The sequence below is a fragment of the Fukomys damarensis genome, unplaced genomic scaffold (assembly GCF_012274545.1).
Source record: "Fukomys damarensis isolate Sample0158 unplaced genomic scaffold, DMR_v1.0_HiC HiC_scaffold_32, whole genome shotgun sequence".
Classification (NCBI taxonomy): domain Eukaryota; kingdom Metazoa; phylum Chordata; class Mammalia; order Rodentia; family Bathyergidae; genus Fukomys; species Fukomys damarensis.
Genome location: NW_022900944.1, coordinates 20,630,122 through 20,657,395, shown reverse-complemented (window position 1 = coordinate 20,657,395; position 27,274 = coordinate 20,630,122). Strand labels below are relative to the sequence as shown.

At 35.0% G+C, this 27,274-nt stretch overlaps 2 protein-coding genes across 5 annotated transcripts in view; one reads left to right on the top strand and one right to left on the bottom strand.

Annotated features, from left to right (window-relative positions):
- Bmp2k (BMP2 inducible kinase) overlaps positions 1-26,748 on the top strand; it is an 84,347-nt gene extending 57,599 nt beyond the window's left edge. The window contains exons 15-16 of the mRNA XM_033757765.1: positions 5,420-5,530; positions 24,526-26,748. Coding sequence (XP_033613656.1) covers positions 5,420-5,530; positions 24,526-25,955 — 1,541 coding nt within the window. The 3' untranslated portion in view covers positions 25,956-26,748. The remainder of the gene's footprint in view (positions 1-5,419; positions 5,531-24,525) is intronic.
- Paqr3 (progestin and adipoQ receptor family member 3) overlaps positions 1-27,274 on the bottom strand; it is a 54,579-nt gene that overhangs the window by 3,300 nt on the left and 24,005 nt on the right. Inside the window, exon 8 of one of the 4 annotated variants that reach the window (XR_781062.3) lies at positions 15,239-15,365. The exons of 2 other annotated variants lie outside the window; for them this stretch is intronic. The gene's annotated coding sequence lies outside the window, so the exon portion shown is untranslated. Of the gene's footprint in view, positions 1-15,238; positions 15,366-22,277; positions 22,296-27,274 lie in introns of those variants that run through there. One more of the 4 variants, XM_033758012.1, reaches the window with a different exon arrangement.

Here is a 27,274-nt window from a genome sequence, read left to right as displayed (position 1 = left end):
TAAAATATATACATGTACGCCAAAGATAGTTTAGACTTCATTGCAGTGTTCGTTGTAGAAAGATACTAATGAAAGCACAGGAATAGCTTTGTCTGAAAGTCAGACTTGGAGCAACCTGTGCCATTTGGAAGAGTCATTCCTAAGCTACTGAAATCCATTTTAGTGAAAGGCCTTTGCACTTAATTTAACAGACAGTGTCAGAAAATAGGATTTGATCCCTGACAATGGCATTTAATAAAATTATAATCTCAGTGAAGTCACTTAGCTGCTGTCAGTCTTACAACCTTTTTTATAACCTGGGATAGATGATACCTACTTCATGAGATCCCATGGAGAACTTAATGAAATAATGCTTTTAAAGAGTTTAGACTCTTATAAATAAATACCAGTTTTCCATTTCTAACCTGTAAACATCTTTAGGTTCCAACTTGAGGTTTTTGGTCTTCAGTTGGTATTTAAAAATTATATCTAAATGATCAAGTTTCTCAGCTGCTCACTTAATATTAACAGGTCACATTAGAAATGGCTCTGTGGGCAATTATCAATAGCAGAAGGGACAAATTTCAACAAGAAAACCAATGGAAAATGATCTCTTTTCCTTAATCACTAACAGTTATTGTAACAGGGATCAGAGAAACTCAGACATCATTAATAAAATTTATAGATTAACAATGTGTAGAATGTGTAGTTTAGAAACATTTTTTCTCAAAAGTTTTAAGTGTGCTGTTCAGTCATTTTTACTATTTCTTTCAGATACAAACAGTATGTATTTATTTGATCTACTTGATGGAGTTTAAATTATACTGTTAGGCAAGAGACCAAATTTCATTGGAGGACTGATTACAGTGAAAATTGGTGGCATTATTGCTTGGTTTTTCTTTCCCTAACAACTTTTTCCAAAATGAAGAAGTAAATTACTCATGCATTTGAAATACCAAAACAAGATATTTATTTGTGCCTTGTTTCTTGGCACAGTTACTTGTTAAACAGTTTTCACAGTTGCTTCTAAAACAGTTTATATTTAGTTTTGAAATGCTTTTTAGCGAGAAACGGAAAGCCATTACCTGGTTCTTAAAAATATAGGTATTGTCTACATAACGATGCAATGGTTGGGAAGCAACCTACAGTCAGAATAATATATTGCCATTTAACATTTTACTTGTAAAGAGATAAGGTTTTACTTGTAAAGTTCTTTTACAAAAAAAAGAGAAAGGATATACTGTCTAGGAAATATTTAACTTCTGTATATTATCCAGAAGATAATTTAAAAAACATAGTAACATTTTGAGATATTAATATTAGAAGTTGATAACTTTTTTAGTGATCTTTAAGAAAATAGTTCATTGAATATAATATGCAAAGAGCTTTAACGTATAAAATAAACTTGTCTTTTACTTTCATTGTAATTCACTGCTGTATATGTTTTCAGAAGTTTTAGCATTAGTAATAAAGCTTGTGCAATATTTTTTTAAATTTAAGCTTGTATTTGTCATTATCTTTTGTACCAAACCATCCAGATTTGGATGTGAAATTTACATATCTAATTGTCATAATATTTAATATATTAAATGGTAATTAGAGTTGAGGTGTTTGGGAAAACTATTCAAATAATCGTATAGTTATTAAATAAGAATAATACTTAAATTTTTCTGATGGTGGATCTGTTTTCATTTAAAATTTCATCAAAATAAGTACAAAGGAATAGAAGATCCCGAAGATTGTGGTTGCATGCAGTTCTACTGAATGTGTTTTATCTACAAAGCCAGAATAAAATGTGTCTGAATACGAAATTAGTTTATTGTAAAACATTAACTCTCACTTCTTTTTAGCTCATTTAGATCTATTACTATGCCTTCAGAGCAGACTAATACTTTTCAGTTTTACTGGTATCAGATAAAGGAAGACTGCTCTTTACGACCTTAGTCTTTAAGATCTTTTGGCTTTTTTGGCCATTATGCATATAATCATGTAATGAACTTTTTAGAACTTTGAAAATTTTGTGGTGATATTATGGAATATACTAAGTTTCTAGGATTTCTGTGTTTTTGTCATGTATATCAATTAAAATTCTTGAAAAGGTAACTGTCTTTGCCAATATAATTCTTTTGGGAAAGCAGGAAGAGGTAGGTGAGTTTCTTATATTGGACATGAAGCTCAGGATTTACTGTGATTTAAAGAAAACCAGTATTTGAGAGTAGTTCTTAAGTACATTTTAGGGCTGTCTATATTTGAAAAGTAGGTTTAATCTAACCATTTTATTTATTTTTATTTATAATTATTTAAAATTAATGTGTATTGGGCCAGGGATTTAGCTCAGTAGTTCCACTTCCTGCCTCAACAAGCATAAGGTTCTGAGTTCAGTCCCTGGTTAAAAAAAAAATTCATCTGTAAAATTAATGTGTATTTATTTTGTATTTTGTGTCTTGGGACCCAGCTTACCATGTGAACTTTAGAAATTCAAGTGACTTAGAAACATTTCATTAAAAACATTGATTCTGTTTTGTGAAACATGAGAATATGATTCATTTTATTATGAATTTATTGTTTTAAAATAATTGCTGTTTTAAAATAATGAACTCTATATAGAATAATGTCTCCCAAAATGTTACTTATGGGGACTCTTATATAAAAATTAATTTACTGCTACATGGTAATGTTTGTACTCTTGTCATAACTGCACAGTTTTCTTTATTTATAGTACCATAAAACTCCCACATGGATTGATGGAGGCAGTATAACAAGTGCATAAGGATTCAGAGAACCTTAGTAGTAATTTTGTAGCTTTATAATCTGGACACCTTTGGTATAATAGTGGTTTGTAAATTGGAAAGCATGTTAAAATTCAGATTCTCAAGTTTCTACTCAGATAATGATTCTGTAGGTCCAGGTAACTACATTTAATGTAGGAATCTTGATAATTGTGATATAGATTGCTTAGGAAGGAAGTTTGGTCTTAATTCAGACTTAAGTAAGTACTTCTGTACTCTTACGTTTTTTTAAGAATGAGAGTTCTTGGACATTGCTGTGTGGTGGTTATTATTCTAAGTTACCCAGTTGTTCTTTCCCAGTCCTTATTTCCTTTGTCCTCACTGGTTCATGTACCAGAATCTTGAGGGCAGGGGATGGAAAAGGAAGTCTAGGAGGACCAGGAATACTTCCTGGGTCAGAGTTACTCTGTAAGTGCATTCTGGAGTTGATAAAAGAGGAATCCACAGGTAGTCTCTCTGTTTCAGTGAATCTTAGGCCTATTTATGCCTCCCTGGTAGAGTAAGTTAAAAACCTTTCCTTATGTATTTTCGAACATTACTTTTTAGAAGGATGCTATAAGACTAGCTTCTCTTAAATAGATGCTTTCACTACAAAATATTAAGGAAAATTTTTTTATGGTACAGTGAACATTTACTGATTTTTTTTTTGGTACTGGGGATCAGACTTGGGTCCTTGCACTTGAGAGACAGGCGACGGCACCACTGAGCTAAATCCCTGGCCATTTACTGATTTCTTGAATTAAATATACATTTATTATCTTCAAACATAAGACCTAAAATAAATTTTCATTGTTATCATTTTGTGTTGCAGTTGAAAAGTAGCACTTTAGAAACTTGTTTGCATATAAATTTTCAGATGTTCAGTACTGAGTATCAGTCCCTCAACATAATTTTATTGTTTCAACAAAATTTTAATTAAAAATTTAAACAACCCAGGATTTTATGTGGGTTTTGCAGAATTTATTGTAGGTGTAAAAGCTGTTAATTGTGTCTCTTGTCCTAAAGGCTTTTTAAAACTACCAGTTCTGTATATTTAGGATATTATATATTCCAGGGTCTTGCATTTTCTAGAGCTGTGCTTTATGGACACCTGGGGTCTTGCTGAAGTGCAAAATCTCAGGACCTCTGCATTTTAATTAAGTCTTCAGTGATTAGAACGCACATTAACTAAATTTGAGAAGTATTGTCATGCAGTGGTGGTGAACTTAACTAAGCACCAGCTGCTGGAGGCTATTTGATTCATTGAAAGCTCTAAAACAGTGATATCAACCTTTAAGTTCTTTCAGTGGTAACAAACAGCTTACTCCACTGGCTTGCCATAGGTTCCCCACCACTGCTCTAGAAGGTTCCCCATTTCTGTGGGAATTCAGCTTTACACTGTGGCCTTTTGCTTCTGTCTTAAGTCAGAAGTTATTTTTAGGAGTTCCAGTTTTATTTGTATTTCCATTTCCCACCCTTCCATACTTGTACCTTAGAATGGGATTGAAACCAACAAGGAATTTTTGACTATAGGCAAGCCTAAATCTGAATTGGATTTATGTGAGTGGTGATGGACCTACGACATAGTCTTGGGAATGCCTAACACAGCTGTCTGAATAAGTCTCAAATAGCATACTTTTAATTGCTAAGAATCGGAGGAAAGAGACATTCTACAGAAATCTGGAAGTTCTCAGCTGACACAAGTGCACTATGGGAAGAGTTTGTGAGCAGGAAAAAGATAATTATATATCAAATTAAGATATATCAACTCTGCCTCTAACATACTAGTCCTACTTGGCCATGAGTGTGCTCTTTCTAGGAGCTGTTCCCCAGGTATCCACTTCCTGGACTTTTTAAAGTCTTTTCTCACCTAATAACTTACCTGATAACTATTTTACTGTTACTGCCCACTTCCTTAATTCCTTTGTGCTACATTTTTCTCTATTTCTTCATCAGCTTTTAAAAACATACTGCATACATTGTTTCCTATACTCGTTTCTTATTTGTTTTGTCACTATATAAGCTACATGAGGGCAGGGGTCTTTGTTTTGTTTTGTGTTACATGCCAATTGCCTAGAACAGTGCTTGGCCCATACTACATGCTAATACTGTATATTTATTGAATGAATAAATAAACTCTGTCCTTATCTGTTTTTGTATCTGTGCTTGTATGTGAATGACTTGATGCTAATACAAAATAAAATGAGACATGAATAATAAAGTAAAATATAGTGAATTATTTTTTATTAAGAAATAGAATTTACCTATTTATGGATAAATGTTCATTTGCAATATTTTCTTATATATTTTTTTAGAGAAAGTCTGCCAAATATGTCTTTGTTTAGTTAACAGGGTTTACAGTTAGGTCTAATATGCTCCAACATTACAGATAACTAATATTTTAATCAACCACGTGGCTTATTTTATTGCTTTAATTGTATTTAATGAAAGCTAGTACTGATTATATTGTTAGACTTGCCTTTGTGGCAAGAAATAATGTATTAGGCTCCAGATTATGCCTTGCTACTTAGAACAGTACAACTCTGAATCTAATACTTTTCAAAAAGGCTGTTTTGTTTAATTTCACTTTTTATTTATATACAAGTATATCACTTTTGATTTAAAGATCATTTTTCTTTTCTTTTCTTTTTTGTTTCATCTTATTTTTGCAGACAGGCTCGAGGAGAGATCATCCTCAGATAAGAATGTAGACCCACTTTCTGCTCCACATACCCATCCTCCAGAAGATCCTTTTGGTTCTGTTCGTTTCATTTCTCATTCAGGCAAGTTACATATATAGCATCACTATCATTAAAAAATATGTATAACAATAAAACCTTATTAATATAAAATGAGAGTAAAAATCAGCTGTTAGTTACGGAGGTAGAATAGAATATTTTAATCTTTAGCTGCCCTTGTCTTCCTAATGTTTGTTGCATTGGGATATTCAAGTGTGTGTTTGCCAACTTAGAAAAATGTTTATCTATATAATAGCAACATAACTAAATTTTCAACTTTATTATTGGATACTGTTTTTGAAAACCCACATATGAAAATATTTTTCCATTTTTTATAATTAAAATATATCTAAAGATACTTTTATACTTAGTATTTGCTTAAAAATATGATATTTTCCTAGTTTATACATCTTGTAGTTACATTTAAAAAATAGTAAATTTTTTTTGGGGGGGCATAGTCTTTTTGTTTTAGCTACTTATTTCTTATAGTAGCCCAGCTTTTGATTTCAATCCAGAATTTATGTATTGACTAGTTAAAACTATATTTAGTAATAATTTCAAAGTAATTACACTGTTAATAATTACAAAAATAGGATGGAAAAAGAATCTCACTTTGGCATAAATAAATTTTTTTTGTGTGTTATAGTCACAGTGAAAAAAATCAGTTTTAATCTTGGTGAAGGGAAATATGTGGTAGGAAATTACGCTTGTTAGAAGGTGAAGGTTTAGTTCACAAAAACTGTCAGCCTTGCTTTTTGGTTCTGTTCTTTAATCCCTCAGGTAAATTACATAATAGTGCTCCTTATCACTACCATTTTAAAGGCACATGGAAGAGTAACACCAACAGGAAAGCTTAGGAGTACAAAGCCAAAAGAAGAATTGAATGTTCAGAATTTCTAACAGATAACATACAGCTTTTAGATATTTAATTTGGTTGTCAAGTACATATAACACGGTTTTGATACTGTTTCTAACTGCTTTCACACCCTATATTTTAGTTTTTACTATTTTTGAAAACAGTCTGTATTCTTAACTATTTTCTGCTGGCTGCACTCAAGTTGTCTCTTTCATGGACAACTTGACAGCCTTAACAGAAGAATAGCTATCTGTGTGAATTTACTTAATCTGCATATATATATATATATATAATTGTGCTCCTCTACATCCGCAATATCCTAGGTTACAAAGCTGATAATTTTTAAAATTATAATATCTCAAAATAATCTTTGTTAGTCTTGAAGAACCAATGATGTCAGGTACTCATTTGTGTACAGAAAACATTTTCTAGCTTTTTTTCCCACTCTGTAAGGAGTTGCATTGTCCTTTTAACGTTGGCACAGACCTCTGCAGTGACATTTTTGTTCTTTAATAGCTCCTGATAGTACCCTGGGAAAATAACTAGTAGCTTCAGGAGCTGGAGTAAATTTCAACACTTGGTCTTTTCTCTGGATACTGTTATTTGAAGTTGAAGTTGACCTAGAGATTTTGAAGTTAGCAATATGCTTATGTATTGAGCTCAGTTGTTGCTATTATGTTGTTTGACTTATATATATGTAATGCTGCATTGGTTTGGAAGCATGATTGTCTTTTGATACTACCCAGTAGCCAACCTAATTGCTACTTAATAATAGTCAATGAACATTTGACTAGTTTACAAAATTATCACTATCCATAAAAGATACCATTTGATATAAATGTCCTCCCTCCAGAAAGTTTATTAGACATGTTCATGTAAACATGGTCATTAGGATGATTTAGTTATGAGAAATTAAGTAAATAGAACAAAAGAGTGAAAGATCATAGTAGTAGTGTGCCTCCAGAGGAAAAAGAAGTAATCACTATTCAGCATTATTAACTCGATAATTATCAGATTCAAAAAATGTAAAGTAAAATGATATAGTCTCACTGACTTGTGTGTTACAAAGCTTAAATAAACTATCATATATAGTTTTTAAGTATAAATGAAATATTGGTGGTATTCATTTTCCTTTAATATTAAGGTAATTTAATCTACTGAAAAAGAATTATTTCTCCCCCTAAGGTTAGGGGAAAGTTTGAAAAAGTAAAGGGGATTCTACTCAATGAATATGTATTCTACCTAATATTCTAAGACTATAAAGCTTCTGGAGATTTCTAGGAATAGGACAAAGAAAAGCAAGAAATGACTCCTAATTATGTGTGTGTGTATATATACACAGTGCAAAATATGTGTATGTGATAAGCCATCTTCTCACTTGGATTTGAGAGTTAATGATTACTAAACAATTTTAAGTAAATCATACGGAGAATGTTACTTGAGAATAAAGTCACGAGGCAGAAGGGTAAGAATTTAGCAAGTTTAAGTCTATTAATATGCATTTAAGAACCACTATTCTGAATCTAGTGTTCCTTACACTGCTTTTATTAGGAATTCTGTTCTTTGTATTTAAAAAATTCTGTTAGAACCTTATTAAAGTTTTTTTCTCTTTTGGTGGTCTTGGGAATCAAACCCGGAGCATAAACTCATGCTAAGCAAGTGCTTTATTACTGAGCTACACTTTAAGTCTTAACTTTGTAATGGATTAGTTTTCATTTTATCCTTCTTGAGTTTATCATTACTATTAAAAAAAACCTTTTTTGTTGTTTTTTGGTGTTGGCAATCTAACCTAGGCCCTTGCACATGCCAGGCAAGTGTGCTACCCATGAACTTTATTCCTAGTTTGTCATGTTTTTGAGATCCAGTCTGTTTTGTCCAGGCTGGTCTTGCTACTGGCTTCCTCCTTCGGCCTTCCATGTAACTGAGACTATAGGCACATATTAATTTTTTTTTTTTTGTACCAGGGATTGAACTCAGGTCCTTGTGCTTGCGAGGCAGGCAGAAGATATAGTAATGTTTTTTTTCAGAGACCACAATCACAAAAGATTAAATTAAGACTGTATTTTGGGAGACTGAGACTGTACCTCACAGGCATGTGCTGGGCGCTGTGATTATCCCCATCTTGCGCCACCCCCACTATCTACTGATGATCTAGATGTCTTAGTTTAGGCAGACAGTGTTCATGTGAAATGGATTAACAATGCATCTTCAGAATGTATCCTCCTGTATTCTTGGGGTAGGGTGCTTTTTTTCAGCTTTTATTTTTTGTGAGTACACAGTGATTACATTCCATATGGGGAGTTCATACATCTACATAATACATCCCAAATCATTTTGCATTGTTCTCCCTCCTTCCCCTACTCTCTTCCTCCATTATTGGACCCCTTTCCATTTGAAAAAGATTTTCATACTTCCTATTATTTGTCTTTTATTTTGCTCTTTATTATATTTTGGGAATCTCATATAAAAGAAACCATGGGATATTTTAAGCTTGTGTATCTGACTTATTTCACTTAACATTATGCTCTCAAGATGCATCTACGATGAGGTTTATCCTTCTTTATGGCACTGTAGTACGTCATTGTATACAAATAGTACATTTTCTTCGTCCATTTATCTTTTGATGGGTATATAGACATTTCCAAGATTTAGCTATTGTGAATTGTACTGCTATATGCGCGTGTATGTGGGTATCCTTATAATAAATATCTTTAACTTTCAGGTACATACCTAAAAGAGGTGTTGACATATGGCTGAATCTAATATATATCCTTCCCCCATTCTTTCATCATAGTTTTGACACAGTTTTTAGTTGAATCAGTGTTCAATCTGTATATTTGTGACTATAAATAATTATCACTATTGAGGTCCAGTATTACCATGATTACATTTCCTTTCTCCTGTAAGGTTTTGTTTTTTTCTGGAATTGATTACTTTGTTTATAATTACTGTGATTTTTGTTTGCTTAATTTTTTATGCATCTGTCATTAATTCATCTCCATTTGAAGTGTAAGTTTCCTTTTAATCTTAAATTGGCTATCATTTTTATTTGGCTACATATCTTATGGAGCTGTCCAATCTGGGCAGGACACACACTTTTAATCCTAGTATTTTCTTTCCTCCTTTAGCTTTCATGGAAATTTCTGTCTCCTGTATTCTTCCTTGGTTTATTGATAGAACAACTAACTCTTCTAGTCATTTCTTGAGAAGGTATGCATGGCAGGAAAAGTTTTAAACTTTGCTGCCAAAAAATATCTTTCTTCCCCAAACTATAATTTGATTATTTGCCTGGGAATTAATTCTAGGTATAATTTTCTCTGTGAATTTTATAGGGACTGCCTCATTGTATTCTACCTTTTCATATTACTACCAAGAAATATGATACCATTCTGATCACTGATCCTTTATCCATGACTTTGGTTAGTCCCCCTCTTCTGTTTTGTTATTTTCAGCACCTTACTAACTTGCTATAAATATTGAAGATATTTGACATTGTATTGGGTCATTTTTTTGCCATTGTACTTGGGACCTGGGCCTTTTCAGTCCAGAAACTTAACATTTTCTTACTTTCTATCTTTTGGTAATTTTCCTTTCTCCCCCAACCCCTCCATCTTCCCTTTTTAAAAACCCTGTTACTAGTATATTACACCTTGTAAATTGATCCTCTACCATTTTTTCATTTTCCTTCTCTGTGCCTTTTATATTTACATCTTAGCAATTCCTGTAGATTTATATTACACACATTTTAAATTACAAATAGTGTCATATTGTTTCTTGGTTGCAGTATATTTTCATTTCTCTGAGATTACTTTAGTTTTGCATATTCTTGTCATCATTTTTCTTTTCTTGTGTACTCTTTTCAGTTTAAGAATTTTAACAGTTGAAGAGCAATGCATTGTTTCCCAGACAAGGTAGCAATTAGACTGAGACTTGGTGGATGTAAAAACTGCTTAGCAGATGCAGTGTTGCTTAGGTATGAGAAACCCTTTAAATTGATGGAGGTCGCTGCCTGTGAGGTGTGATGGGGCCTTGGGGGAGATGAGACTATGGTAATGCCTACTCTCAGATTCATTCTTGAATTTCTTGGGCACACTCTGACCATGACGAATTTTCTTAAAATACATTGCTGATTTTCCTTTTTAAAAGGACTTTTAATTCATGAAATATATTGGCCTTTGGTTTTTTCTTCTAATGTTTTTGTGAGGCTTTATTTCATAGTTATATTGAATTGTGAAGTGTTACTTCCATATTCTGCAGGAGTTAGTATATGATTTGTATGTTTTTTTTTCTCCTTAAACATTTAGTAGAATTCACCTGTGAAGCAAACTGGGCTTATGAGAATTTTCTTTGTGGAAAGATTTTTTTTAACACAATGTAATTTCTTCAACTGATGCTCAATTTTTTTCCAGTGTAATTTTATTTTTGTTTGTTTTGTTTTTTGAGAGAGTTTTAACATGCATGGCCTTGAACTCACTATGTAGCCTAGCTTGGCCTTGAAATCTGGGTGATCCTTCTGTCTCATCCTCCCTGCTGGGATTACTGGTGTGCATCTCTTCGTCTACTGTCTAGTGTAAATTTTGAAATTTGAATTTTTAAGGAATTTTTCCATTTCATCAGAGGTACTGGATTTTATTGACATAAATGGGAGTTTTTCATGATATTCCTTTCTTTTCAAGTGTGAATACGATCAAGGAGTGACTATTAGGGAAATAAAAGGAGAGAGAGAAAGGGCAGAAGGGATGGTATATACAACCAAAGCAGAACAGATACACACATGCATGGAACTATCACAGTGAAATCCCTTAGTTTATACAACTAATGTGTGTTAATGATTATAGTAAAATAATTAAAATATAGAAGATCTGTACAGATATCCTTCTTTTATTCCTAATCATAGTAATTTGTACTTTTCCCTTTTGATTTGCAAATAGGGAGGGGTGGAGGGGGTTGAACGGAGAGTAGGGTAAAGGGGGAAAAATAACCAAGATACCTCATGTAAAGGTACAAGATCCTAATGATGAATGAAACTCTACTGTATACCTAAAATGTACCAATAAAAGAATTTAAGGCAAAAAATAAGGAAAATTTTGTTGGAAATAAGGAGACATTTGTTGGAAAATGGATGTACCTTGAAATCATGTAAATGTATGCCTAAAATGTACCAATAAAAGAATTCAAGAGAACGAAAAAATCTTGAGGATGAACACTTGTGAGGAAAGATAACGAAAGACATTCAGAGTAGAGCAAAAGTTGTGAGCAAAGCCAGAGACAATTCAGTATGGTCCAAACGTTCAATGATGGTGGAATTAGTTGAGGGGGAAAAGTAAACTGGAGAGGTCGGAAGGGCCTATGATACTGAGACAGTGAAGACAATGTGGTAATGGTGGTGGTGGTGGTGGTAGCAGCAGTGGTGGCAGGGTGCATTAGAATTTTATTAGTAGACATTTAGGTATAAGGCACTGACATTCAAGAAGTAATCTTGGCCAGAGAGCAGATTTACTATCAGATAAGTGGTAGGAAACCACTGAGGAAAGCTAACCACTTAACACTTTACCCCCGATCGTCGCTTAAGCAGGTGTCATTTCAGCCAGTTGATTCTAGTATTGAATAAATTTGACAAAATTGTTTTTATATTCCTGTTATAACATTAACCAAAAATGCAATTTTTGGTCATCCTGTACTTAATTGAGTTAGTAAGTGCTTAAGATGGCTGAGAAGAGAATTCAGAGTAATCCTAGAGACAAGACAGTGAAGATGGGGGAAAACCAGGACATATAGATAAAAGAAGTAGAAGAGAACTGACTAAAGCGGAAAATAATGAATCACACTTTGTGAAATCCTCATGGAATAAGGTGATTGGAAATTCATTAGTATCTTGTTTCACAAACTCATTTCTTTCCACAATTCTGGTCACAAACCAAACTGGATGAGAACATAATCAAATTTCCCCACAAGGTCAACATTGAAACTAACCATTTTATTTGGTTCTCTCCCAACTTGGTTTGTGACAAGAATTGTGGGAAGAATCAAATTCATAAGCTGAGGTACTACTGTGATCTATTAGGTTTAGCATTTAGCATTATTTGATCTAGGTAAGAATAATGTAGTTAGAATAATGATTCCAATGGATTGAGAAGTGAAAGGGGTACAAGAAAATTGAGATATCATTGGTGGTTTTTCTTTGCAGGTTCCAGCTGTACTATGAATAGAGAAAGTTAGGCAAAGATTAGGAAAAGGATTTTACGTTAATATATGGAGAAAGTCTAAAAGAGAAGAAATAAGTGATCTTAAGAAAAGAGACAAAGACCCCCCCAACAAAAACATAAAGCAAAAACAGAACAGTGTACTATGAGAGAAGTTAGTAACATAAACTGAAGAATAAATGGCTAGTGAGATCTCAGAATTTCTCAAGAAAGACATAGATATACTGGAGTGTACGAAAGGAAGTTAAGGAGAATTAATGCTCAGTGGCTCCAGTTTTCCCTGTGAAGCATATATTCTCCTGAGACAGATGAAGTGGCAGTACGTCAGTGGCCTGAGAAGTTGGATATTTTGGGCTCTGTAAATATGGAACCAACCTAGCTTGCTGGTGGTTTGCTTACAGTGGTGTCAGTGTAATAAATCTGTTGATTGTTGCAGTTGGTTTAGGAAAGAAGACAACAAATAATTATAAAATTGTGTGAGATTAGCAGGAGATGTGTGGAAAGAAAGGAGGGTGCTTGTGTAACCAGAGTTGAAATCATATGTGAAATGAAATCAGGCTTCATGAAGAAGGTTGTGAGGCCATTGGGGATGATCAACACCTGGATAGAAAGCCAAGGGACCTATTATTGATGAATGATTCTGGGATGAGTGAGTAGAAGATCTGGATACATCAGAGATTATGAACAGAGACACATTTCTGAGTGGCTTGTGGGGACACTTAAAAGTTTAAGTGTTTGGACTTAAGGAAGATCCAGTAATTTGGTGTCTGTGCCATGACATTTTATATTAAAGTTTCCCTAATGAATGAAGGCTTATGATCAGATGTCATTAAGAAGAAAAGTGGCAATGCTGTGGCTGGCTGAACACTAAAGAGAAGAGTACTCATATTAAAGTTAGAAAAGAATGACATAGAAGTAGCAGGAAAGAGAATATCAGAACCTGCTGAGCAAGGGGTGTTAAATGGTCACCATTTGAAAGAGCTGTGTAGGAAGTGAAATGTGGAAAAGGCCTGATTTTTCCATTGATTTAAATAGTTTTCTAAGTGTTTGGTGATATATTGTAGAAATCTCTCTAATGTTTCCAACTCAGAAATCCGAGGAGATGATGCTTTCCACAGTGGAAGAAAAAATAGGAGAAGCCTGTGACACTGGCATGGAAAGATAGCAGAGAGGAAGTGGTTGGCAGGGAGAAAGAGGTGTTAAGGAATTGATCACAGAATCTGATGCTTGGACTATGTTTTCAAATTAAGAAAAGACTTTCCAGAAGAAAAATGGGAGAAAAGATGTTCTGTGCAAATAGAACAATATGAGTAAATGGCCTGGTGTTTTCCAGGAAGCCAGAGGTGTGGTTGCTCCTTATGTCCTTACCTTTAGGTCCTGTTTCTCTTCTAATCTTTCTCCTCATCCCTTCTAATTGTATATTTTGTTTTTTCACTTCAGGAGTTAGCCAGTGCTTTTTTGGCCACATAGAATCATCTTTCTGGTTTGTTTGTTGGCTTAGCTTGTAACATCACTTTCAGACTTAGGAATGTTAGCTGAAGGTAACACTTAGGTAGACCATGTTTTTTTGGTACCAGAGATTGAGCTCGGGACCTGGCACTTATGAAGCAGTTCATGGAACCACTGAGCTAAATTCCCGGCCCAGGTAGACCATGTTTTAAAATGAAATAAATCTAATTTTTCTTCTTAGTTTAAAAATTTCTATATAGGCAAATTTATATTTTACAAATAACTATTGTACAAAAATCAATAGTTATACCAAGGACATATTTGATGGTATATACAAGTGTAATGTCTTATTGTCTGTGTTGATATTTTAATTATCATGAAAGTATATGTACCTTTTATTTCAGATTGCTAAACAGATGGTAGTGTAATTTATTAGAACAACCATTGACTTTGGTATCATGAAGCCCTAGGATTAAGTCTTAGTTCTGTCACAGATTAACTGTCTTATATTGGATGTTGCTAAACTTCTAGAGTTTCTTTAATACTAGCTACTTGATAGAATTATTGAGAGGACAGAGAAGATGCTAGAAAAGCACATATTGGCTGCTATTGAGGCTGCTGTTTTTGGTACTATTAATACTTTTACTGTTTACTGTTAATTTCTCACAACTTAAGTGTTAAAGGTATGGCAGCTACTGTCCAAGCATGAGTGATATGGTGTTCCAATGATAATACATTATTATTATTCTCTTCATTACTGAAGGAAATCTTCAAAATAGAGAATCTATTTGTGTGGCTTATTTTGTAACTATTATTTCTGTATTTACTTAAAGCATTAACTCCTAGTATTCACTGTAAGAAAAACTGTATCAAAAGCATGGTGTATTTATCCTCTGTCTGAAACCCACACGTTTTCCTTATTTGCAGGGCATGGTTGTACACTGTCTGCAACACAGAATGCAGGGTTGCGTGAACTGTACTGTAAAGTGTGCACTCCCCACTTTAATAAACACCCATGACCGCAGAAACATAAAGGCATCACGAAATTCTTCAGTTATATTTGAAGAGTGTTACTGGCATGTGGACCACACTAATTAGGCCATATTTTATTTCATTTTTAATTTGGTTAGGCTTAATTATGTTCAGGTTCATATATTGGACCATTTTATAAGCCATAATGAAATATATAGTTTATTTCTTTAGATTCTAAATATAATTCTTGAAAATGAAACTTTCTGTTTTTCCAATTTCAAGATGTGCGCAGTAGTGGATTCTATTGTAGAGAGTAGGAACCGAGGCTTAGAGAAGGCTGGAGACTTGTATGAGATAGCATAGTTCATAACGAGATATCCAGCTCTGATTTGAAACTGTGCTATAAATAGTAGCAAAGCAAATAAAAGCATTAATCTTTTTCTTGGAGAAAAATCTACAATAATATGAATAATTAATAGAAATATCACTTTTATGGCATCTTTAATCTGGCCGAGAAAACCGTTTACATCTGGTGTGGTGTTTGCCTCCCTCCTCCCTCTCCCGCCCCTCACCCCCTTCTCGCTTCAGTCTCTCTCCCCCATCTCTCCCTTTCTCCTCTCCCTCTCACCTTTTTTTTTTTTTTGAGACAGGGTCTCACTGTATAGTTGAGGCTGGCCTTGAACTCACTATGTAGCCCAGGTTGGACTCAGACTTGCTATTATCCTCCTGCCTCAGCCACTTGAGTGCTGGAATTATATGTATGCACCGCCACACCCAGCTACTGTGGTTCTTTTACCTAAACCCTGTCACTTCGCTTGACCTCAGAGAAATAGTACAGATTGTGATAACACTTAATCCTAATCCAGTCATCCTTGGGCCGAACCAATTCAGTGTGAGTCTTAAAGTCTTACACCCTCTCTTCTGTGATGAGACAACAGAAGGCATGTAATTATACAGCAGTTTTAAACCATTTATCCTCTATAATCTGCTAGCAAAGAAAAGAACATTTAAATAAAATTTCCTTGACACTGGAAGCTTCTTAGATGATTAAAAGTGCACCACTTGTTTTATAGCTAAAAGAACAACTGCCCTTTAAATGGAAACCTAATTTTTAAGAATGGTGATGAGCTGGGGATTTAGCTCAGTGGTTCGGTGGCCTGCCTTGCAAACGCAAGGACCCAAGTTCGATCCCCAGTACTGAAAAAAAAAAGGTGATGAGAATAGTGTGATGCAAACACATTCCTCTTCTCATATTTGATATTTTCCATGTATCTTGAATTCTTTGAGGTTTTTTTTTGTTTGGTTTTTTGAGACAGGGTCGCACTATGTAGTTGAGACTGACCTGGAACTCACTATGTAGCCGAGGGCTCGAACTCAAAGCAATCCTCCTGCCTCAGCCTCCCAAGTGGTAGGATTACAGGCGTGTACCACCATGACCGGCTCTTTGATATATTTATGAAGGTTCATTTAAGAATACACATTTTACTGTATTTATTTAAAACAGTATAGCATTAATAAGGGTTTTACAACTTTTAAGAAATATTTGTTTAAAAGAATGTGGCAGTATATATAAAAATCTAACCAAAGAAATGCCACCTTAGGCATTAATTACACATTTGGCTTTTAAGTTGGAGGCTTGTTTTGCACTGTGCAAGACTCTGATGTCTTTGAAATCTAAACATCTAGAAACTGCCATTTATGAAAACTTACAAACATGAAATGGGCAAATTCATGTTCTTAGATTCGATTGGCAGATTCATATTCTTGTATCCATTTGGTGAGGTACCTTGATTTTCAGAATTGCCTAATTGTTTTTACCCTGGTCACACATTTTCCAGATAACTAGAATCAGGATTAGCATGTGGGTTTTTGATGCTTAAGTTAACACAATTGTTGGACACCTGTGAGAGTGAGTGATAAGCTTCTTGAAGTCTAATATGATCTTTTTTGAATGCCATTCAATACCTTGCTGAATTCATTATCAAACAATACTTCAGTAATGTAGTTTTTATCTCAATATTTAATTAATTTTTACCAAATAATTATTTAATGTTCACTCTTTCAACTAAGTTTCACTATTTTTTACTTTACACATGAGGAAACTAAGGCTCATTGGAATATTTATCTTTCATGGATTTTGGAAAGTTGAATATTCTTTTTTTTTTCGAAGTTGAATATTCTTTTTGATAAAATCTTACAATATTTATAGAACTTAACTCTACAAACTATAAAATATAGTCTTAACAGAAAGTACTTAAAAGGTTTAACAAAACACTATTTAATGAAATGGAAATAATAATAGTACTTAGCCAATTAGTATGTTTTTTAATTTTTTCCCCCTTCTCTGCTCTTCCAGTACTGGGGATTGAACCTAGGGTCTGAGCTTTACCTACCACTTTTTATTATTTTGAGACGGCGTCTTGCTACATTACTGAGTTGTTTGGGCTGGTTTCCAACTTGTGATTCTCCTGCCTCAGCATACACAAGCTCTGGCATCGGCACACATGTCACCACACCTACTTTTAGGCATGGTTTTGTAAAGAAGATACAAAAGAAATACAAGTCTATGATTATATTTTGTATGGTCTGTGATAAGCACTGCTAAATTTTTGCTAGGTGGTAATCTTGGTGGTTTTCTTTTTAATTGAATTTTTTTTGTTAGTACATGTTTGCAGTACATAATGATTACATACATCCTGAGGAGTTGATACATGTACATAAATCATCTTAATTATTTTTACTGGTAGTTTAATTACAGAGTTTATGGGTAAGACTTTGAAGATAGTGTCGTCATCAAGAGAATCACTATGACCTTGATACAAGCACTAAATTTGGGCGCATTTCAAATTCCTTATGGCCAGGGATTTGGCTCACTAGTTCCACCGCCTAGCTTGCAAGCACAAGGGCCTAGGTTCTATCCTTGGTACCAAAAACAAACAAAGTCAAAATTCCTTATGTATAATAAGGTGAGATGGATTAAATCTCTTAGTCCCTTTGTGTGTTTTGTTTTTCAAGACCTAGTTGACTGATGATACTAATAAAACAGCATTAATGTTACCACAGTCAAAAGTTGGAGGGAAAGAAGAAAAGGCCAAGAACTAAGTTTGGGATGGTAAAAGTACATTTTTCCTTCTTGGTACTGTAAATTGAACTCAGGTACTTGTGCTTTGTGCTTGCCAGGCAGTGCTGTGCCACTGAGCTAAATCTACAGCCCAACAGTACATATCTTTAAAATGGTAAGAAGTAATGACAATGATCTGACATGAGAAATGAGGGAAACTTTTGAAGTTGTGGTAAATAAGATAGAAGAAAAAAAATGTTTTAGGGAAGATCATTGTTGGACCAGGCAGGCATGGTGGCACACTCCTGTAAACTCAGCACTCAGGAGACTGTGACAGGTATATTGTGAGTTTGAGGCCAGCCTGGGCTACATAGCAAGATCCTGTCTCAGAAAACAACAACAAAACAAGGTCATAGCAAATCTTATAGAATATTTTCACCCTAATGTGGGAGCCTAAAATGAGAAGAGGGAATTGTTGAAAAACCCATGGCACTACACTTGTGCACTTGACAGTATTACTTCTTAAATACTTGGATTCATTTCTTAATAGTATATAGTTAGGTGCTGGCATAAATTATGTTATAATTTTGGTAAGTACCTACAATATACCAGCACTGTTTTATACACTTGCGTATTTTCACTTCAATCTGTGTTATAAGTTTGTGAGTCAGGTACTACTATTCTTGCTACTTTGTAGGTAAAGGAAGTTGATATACTAATGTTATGATTACAAATAACACAGATCATCAAAGAGCACTTGTATTTAACATCCTCTGCAGTTAAAGGGAAGTATGTTTGACAGTTTCCAAATGGTATCATTTTTAGTAAATTCCTGTTATTTTACTGAGACTCCTGAATTGCAGATTTCTGAATAATCTGAGTATTTAGTTATTAGCTTTGAATAACTATCTTGTAATTATATATGTGAGGTATGTAAAGCAGTGATAATAATTTTAATCAGTATAATAATTTTGATCAGTCCTCTTGACATTTCTTTCAGTGATACTTTTTTTAGTAGTTTAAATTGAAATTTTGGTAGTTTATAAGGTACACAAGAGTATTTAAAACTTCGTAACTTCTCATTCTGTTCTTAGTAATTTGCTCAGATCTGCATTGTTTATGTTAGTCATTCACCTTATTCTCAGGCTGAATCTGAATGATTAAACCAAACCTCAAAAATGAGGATTTGCTCTTATTTCAAATAGAGGAACCTGGTAGAAATGAAGAATTCAAAGAACACTATTAGCTGTTGAGACCTGAATTCTGGTTCATGTGCTTGTGATAAGTTGATGTGTACTTTCTGGAGAGAGTCTCAGTTTATAAAGTAGTGCAAAACATTATTGTTTATATGATCTCTGAAGTTTCTTTTAGTTGTGAAAGTCTTGATTTTTACTGGTTTTGAAAGTAAATTAATAATTGAACCCACTATATTGAATCTTTGAAAATGGTTGTTCATATTTAAAAGTAGAAAATATTCTTAATAAGTTGGTACCTAAGTTATCTGAAAATTGTATCCATATGTTTAACATGTATTAATGTATTCACATTTTGAATTTTTTCACTGAAAATCTTTTTTTTGGGGGGTACCGGGGATTGAATTTGGGCCCTTGGGCTTGCGAGGCACGGGGTGGAACTACTGACCTAAATTCCTGGCCCTTTTCACTGAAAATCTTAATGCTGTGTTTTGACTAATGGTTTTACTTGTTCTTATTTGGGGAACAGGTGATGAAGTAATAGCTCTCAATTGATTTACACTTTTGTTAATTTTGAGTGTAAATAGTAGCCAATCGCACTGATTTTAGCATGTCATTTATTAATTACTGCATAAGTAAGTAAACTTGCTTCAGTGTCACTGCATAAGTAAACTTGCTTCAGTGTCACTGATTAAAATGCATCTTGCTAAGATACTCAGAAGAGATGAAATTTTTATAGTTCTCAGGCACAAAACATAGAATATTCTGGATAGAAGTAATTCTTTCAAAACATCATTCTACTATATTCAAGCAGAGAGAAGTGGCCTACTTAGAGCCAAAAAATGAAAATGTTGGTTAGTGTATGAAATTTTGGTGTGTACCAAAATAGAGAAAAGTTACACAACTGACATAATAATCTAGACATTTGTTGATTATATAAATACAACTTCTGAGTGCTTATTCTGTTTTTATAGCTCCCTTCCCACCTGCTTATAAAACAGCCGTTTTTATGTCAATAATACAAATCTTAGCAAATATGGAGATTGTTAGGATTTAGGATATATTGAATTATGAAGGAACATATTTAGGCTTTACTTTTTGGAAATTAACTTTAGCAGTGAGGTAATCCTGATTAAATTTCAGAGTAAGTCAAATGTGTATTATTTAATCTGACAGCTGTGCAGAAGCAATCTGTTCCCAGAAGCAGTAATGGGAATATATGGATTTTGTTTTTTAAATTACAGGAATATGTTAGGCAGAGAAATGGATTATAAAAGTTCATGGCACTTTTAGCCAGAGGTCACATTTTAAAATACTGTACATTGTACATTGTAACCAACCTTAGAAAGTGTATTACTTACTTTGACAGGCTTTTGTGCTTATTGAATAGGACTTTTGCCTTAAAATAAAATTAGGCCCTCTACATCCTTGGGTTCAACCATGTATCAAAAAATATTTTTAAAAAATGGTGTCTGAACAGACTTTTTTCTCGTCATTCCCTATAAAATATAGTAGTACAACAATGATTTACATAGCATCTACAGTGCACGTAGGTATTGTAAGTCATTTAGGGATGATTTAAGGTGTACAGCAGGATGCAGTAGGGTATATGTAAATGCTGTGCCATATTGTGGGGGACTTGAACATCAGAGGATTTTGGTAGGTGAGGTGTGTGTGCCATAACAGTCCCATTCAGATACTGAGGCATCACTGTTTTGTTTTTATTTTTGTGTAATTCCCATTTCATTTTCAGGAAGTCTAGTTTTACACTGAAGGGTGAATGACTAGGTAGACTACTGCTCCTGCAGAATGTGAAAACTGTCTAGGATTGTTGTCAAATGGCAGCCAGGAATGAACTGCTTTTCTTCTGCAGGTGTTAGATCTGACCACAGGCACATACACTGTGCTTCCTCCTGCTGACAGCTTATGTTGCTGGTAGTATTTTCAGAGTACCTCATTGCTGCTCTTGACTATGATAGCTGATGGAATGGAACTTTGGAGAAGTAGAAAATCGTTTAAACTTCCTTGTTTAACTTCATTGTTTCATTCATTTGTGGGTTGTGAGAATATGGAGAAAGGAATTTGGATATTTTTATGTTGCTTTGGTTTTGTAAAGGGGAGACAGTATTAAACAAGTTTGTTTATACCAACCAGTTGCCCATACTCCTTGGGGTTATAATCTGAAACCATGAAGATGGCATACATAGATCAGTGTATCTTTTCTTGCTCTTTCTGAAAAGTCTTTTTCCATTTCTTACACTATTTTCACAGTTACAGATATTTAAAAATGAGAGATATAATTTCCAGAAAAATGCACGCTTGTATGGTGGGTGGTTGCTTATGCATTTGTTGGTCTCCTTACTTCTGGTCTGTTCAAAAGTGGACTTAAATTCATCTTGAATTAGCTATAGAATTGCTCCTTTCCCTTTTCTTCCCGTCTTTTCATTTAGATTCACCTTCAACTGTTGAGCTCAGAAAAGTTACTAGACTGAGCTTGGTGGATCAAGCAATTGAATTTGGCTCTTTCCAGTAGATAATGGTACAGCCTTGAGTCCTTTCTTCACAATAATATTATGAAATAAAATCTATTATTAGCCCATTCCTGTGCATGAGGAAACAGGAGAGTAGATTTGTTCTTGGCAAGATTTTCATTAGATTATTTTTTGCTATGTCTTAATTATCCACAATAAAGGAATAATAATAATAAATGGATTATGTAAAAGTAACACCTAAAAGGGAGGGTTTTCTTTTTCTTGTGAATCATGGTTCTATTTTAAATCCCAGAAACTAGAAACAAACTAGAAGTTCTAGTGATAATACTTAAAAGTTGTGTATATGGTATTTTATTATGCTTCTGTCAGAATAAATAATGGACGATGTATGTGCAAAGATGAATTAAAAATGGTAAGTAAAAAAAATCCTACAAATTTATTTCCACACTGGCAATTACAAATAAAGTTCTGTGTGTCACTGTACAACAGAGAAATGTTTATCTGTATTACAGCTGTGTTGAGAATCTGACAGGGCAGTTGGGAAGACAGTTAGCTACAGATGTCTTCTGCAAAGCAGTGATTACCTGTTGGGTAAGGGAAACAGTATATTTTATGAAGGCTGGAATTGAAATGTAAGAATAAGAAAAAGAAGGTGAAGTGAAAGAAACTGTCCAAGATGGAGTATCTGTCCTGCATTAAAGTTCCAGACTTTCAGGAATAAGCCTAAATTCCCTAGAAATGAAAAACTTTCCCAGAATGCTTGTTGCACAGTTGTTTGTAAAAATGAATGAGTGTTACCTGTAAGTAAAAGCTTACAGAAGCAAATTTGGATAATCCTAGGTTTCATAAAATGAAAGATTCTTTTTTGTAAGACTTGTTAGCCACTTTAATGAGCATATTCTGGGTGAGCAGTGGTGGAGGCAGCATATAGAGTGTATCATCTTAGAGACTTGGTTGCTGAGACCACAGAACAGGTTTGGTTCTTGTTACCAGGAATAGTGTTCTGTAGATTGCGCTTTAGAAAACATGGGGATGTTACTGGAGGCATCCACATAGGTGTGAAGAGTGCATATGCAGCTTTGTGTGAGCAGGTAGGCTTGAGGCGAAAGCTGATGTATCTTAGAGGCAATGTTCCAGAGTGAAGGACGATTATACAGTACATGCTTTGCTTTCAGTAGCAATCCTTGAAAAGCAGTTCTGACACTAAAAGTATTCCTTGTCTTTAATATTGGAAGTATGCTCTATGAGGCAAGTCACTCTTACTCTTGAGAATCTGCATTTGATTTGGTTCTAATCTGATAATATACCAAATATACCATGAAACTCTTTAACTGTTTTTAAGGAATATGCTGAAGCCTTATATGTGTACTTAAGAATAACCAGATGCAAGTTTCCATATTCTTCTCCCCAGCTTATTCCTTAGTACCACCACAGGGGTCAGAGTTGCCAGCCATTTGTAAAAAGATGACCAGATCCAATGGCCATTTTCTGTCCTTAGTTTATGGGACCTTGGGACACCATCCAGCCTCGTGTTGTCTCCCCTGGAAACATTCTCCTCTCTTGGCTTCCATGATGTTGCACTCTCCTGGTTTTGGTGCTCCTTGGCTGGTACTTTGCAGTTTGCTTTGTAGCTCTCTCTTCCTCTGCTGACTTATGTATATTTTACACGAAAGGGCTCAGTACACACAAGGTCTCAGTTTTGTGTCTTCTTTTCTTTGATACTCTCCTATGAACTCCTTTTAGTCTTGTGGCTGATTCTCTATACCCTTGTATGGTGATAACTCCCAAATCTATTTGTGTAGCCACCAATTCACACTCATTTTCCTTGTTGCCCGCTCCACATACACACTTTTTCTCACCTTTGTAATCTTTGCTGCATAGCAGTCAGTCATCTTTTTGGGATATAAATCTGATTATACCCGTTTTAAAGCTACACTCAGTTTTATATGAAATCTAGACTCCTTTCCTGGCCTCACTGGGACAGTCAAGAGTGTGGCCATTTCTGTTCTTCCCTGCTCACCCTATGCAGGAGTCCCCCTGGCCCATTGTCAATCCTTCACATATTCATTCTGTTGCTTTTATCTGGAGCAGCTTACAGCTCATCCTTTGCATGGATGACCTCTTTTTACTCTCTATTCTTAGCTCTCACTTCTTGGGAAGTGATGGTGGGATTTGTCTTAAATACAGTGTGCTTTAATGTAATGTCTTAGAGTATGGGTGCTATAGTTAAAAGAGTGTGTATGTCAGCCAGAGAAGTTTTCACTTTTGCTTGTGGATGTGGGATGTCCTTGGGTGCAGTGTCTGTCCCGTGCTTTGATAGGATATGAAGGATGTGGATGAACTCATGATAACTCTACTCAAAAGATACCAACTTTTAAAAAGAAAAATGTTGATTTAACAAAATTAGTGAAACATTTCACTAAGTAAACAAGCTGTTCATGCCAATCTCTTTGGAAAAACAAAAGATTTGAAATATAAGCAGAAGGTTGTTTGGGAAATGTAGAATCTGAGAAAGCAGCTGTATGATCTTTTTTGATGGTGGGAGAAGAAAAATAGCTTGTCTTTTATATTTAGGGTACTATAAATAAAATTTAGATGAGGGGATCTGTGATAAGTAGGCAGGGTATAGGGTCCAGAGGCGATTATGTCTGTCTGCATAAAGGACCTAATAATCTCTTCAAGTACAATGACAAGAATTGACAGCATTAGTTTTTCCTTTAAGGGAATGTATGAGAGATATATAGTGCCATGTTTGTTGCAAATGGATTTTAAAATGGACTGGAATGCTTTAGTAATTTTTCTTTTCACCAGCAGGTTCTACTGAAAAGAAAGTTGAACATTTATCCCTGAATCAAGAAGATAACACTGCACACCCTATCCGGAATGGTAAAGCAAGTCCAGTATCTAAAGATCAGCGGGCCAGAAAGAAGATGTTAGAGAATTCATCAGTACGGGGTCAAGTGCAAAAGGGGAATGATGACTCTGAAAGTGATTTTGAATCAGACCCCCCTTCTCCTAAGAGCAGTGAAGAGGAAGAGCAAGAGGATGAAGAAATTCAGGGAGAGCAAGATTTTAATGATGATGATACTGAACCGGAGAATCTGGGTCATAGGCCTCTCCTCATGGATTCTGAAGATGAAGAAGAAGAGGAGAAACATAGCTCTGATTCTGAGTATGAGCAGGCTAAAACAAAGTACGGTGACATGAACCCTGTCTGCAAAGAAAAACTTGGCAGTGAACCAACCCAGGACCCTATTACAGCTCTCCTCACTCCAACTCATTTATCTGCTAATGCTGGGGTAGACACTCCCAAACTGGAGTTTGATGTGTTTGGCGCTGTCCCCTTCTTTGCAGTTCACACTCAACAGTCCCAGCAAGGAGAGAATGAAAAGAACCTCTGTCAACAGATGTTTCCTACCAGGGGACTAGAGCAAGAGGAGTTTGATGTATTCACAAAGGCGCCATTTAGCAAGAAGGTGAATGTACAGGATTGCCCTGTAGTGGGGCCGGAGGCGCATATTCTCTCTGGTTGTCCCAAAAGTGTAGATATATTTGGCTCCACTCCCTTTCAGCCCTTTCCCACATCCACGAGTAAAAGTGAAAGCAAAGAGGACCTTTTTGGGCTTGTGCCCTTTGAGGAAATAACTGGGAGCCAGCAGCAGAAAGTCAAACAGCGCAGCTTACAGAAACTGTCCTCTCGCCAAAGGCGCACAAAGCAGGATATATCCAAAAGTAATGGGAAGCGGCATCACGGCACACCAACTAGCACAAAGAAGACTTTGAAGCCTGCCTACCGCACTCCAGAGAGGGCTCGCAGGCACAAAAAAGTGGGCCGCCGAGACTCTCAAAGCAGCAATGAATTTTTAACCATCTCGGACTCTAAAGAGAACATTAGCATTGCATTGACTGATGGGAAAGACAGAGGGAATGTCCTACAACCTGAGGAAAGTCTGTTGGACCCCTTTGGTGCCAAGCCCTTCCATCCTCCAGACCTGCCATGGCACCAGTCACATCAAGGCCTGAGTGACATCTGTGCTGATCACAATGCTGTCCTGCCTGGGCGGCCGAGACAGAACTCACTACATGGGTCTTTCCATAGTGCAGATGCATTGAAAATGGATGACTTTGGTGCCGTGCCCTTTACAGAACTTGTGGTGCAAAGCATCACACCACATCAGTCCCAACAGTCTCAACCAGTTGAATTAGACCCATTTGGTGCTGCTCCATTTCCTTCTAAACAGTAGATACTTCTGATGGATTCTTGGTATTAACTCCTGTTTCAAGAGTATGAATAGTTTTATGAATTTTAAAAGAAAATTTATTTGTATATCTCTTTATATCATTCATTCTTACAAGTCAAACCAGATAGGTGATTTTTAAATAAACCAAATAGAAAAAGGAAGTCTCCCTACAGAGTAGTAACCGGATGCTTCTTCCAAGCAGGAGGAAAAGGAGCTGAATTCTGAATTGAAAGCTCTAACAGTGGGTTTCTGCTGTTGACACTGGGACACAGAAATGCAAGGGGGCACTTGCAGTGAAAGGTCAAGGGGGCCGAAGGGACAGGAAAGTTGTATCATTTTTCTTGGTATTCGAATATCACTTAACGTGCATATCCAGGCTCATTGCAGATCCAGCATTTAAAACTAGGCTGATTTGTACACATACGTTGCATTTGTGAACTTTAAGGTCTCAGATTACTTTTCACTGTTTCTAATTTTCACACAGTGAAAAGTAATCTAACTTGTAAAGAACTAGGAAGATACTATCTGGACAGTATAGATGTCAGTTCATATCCCTTTCTCTATAAAGCAGAGCCAGAAGTAACTATTGTGCCTAAAACGCTGTTGCATTTTAAAAACAAGTGCCATTAATATGGAATATCTAATGACAATTATGTGAAATAATGCATATGTTAGCTTAATTTTGTCCTTCTGCAATGTATACATATTTTAAAATATGTTGTACATGATATATACAGTTGTCAATAAGAAATAAACTTTTAAAATATGGAATATCTAATAGAAGCCTAGAACAAAAATATGAAAAATATCTGGCATTTGAAAAATGTAAAAGAAAAACAGGAATGAAAAAACATTCAATACTTTAGAAACACTGTATATGTTTTTAAGTGGTTTCTTGCCAAAACCTTTTATTGTCATGTCCCTAATGAAGTAGATTATTGGGAAAACAAAAAATCTAAGAGTAAAAAAAAGGATATATAGAAATTTTCAGGAGAAAATTCAGGTGAAAAGCTGAATTTTAAAATGTTTACAAAGTAAAATCGTGTTTTTAATAATGTACTTTATTAAATTACCACCGTCATGAGCAACAAGTAGCTTCCTTAGGTTTGGAGGGTGGAGTAGTTTTAATAAAGTGCACAGAGCAGACACCCATGAAGCCTTACGGGCAGGACTGCCTCCCGCTGTAATACCTCTGCACTGGCACCAGTCCTGAAAATGGAATAGGGAAGGAGAGGGCAAGGGCTTGTGTCTTATCTTCAGTGAAAAGAACCCAGCTACTACATGGCTTTTTTTTTTTTTTTTTTTTTTTTTTTTTTTTTTTT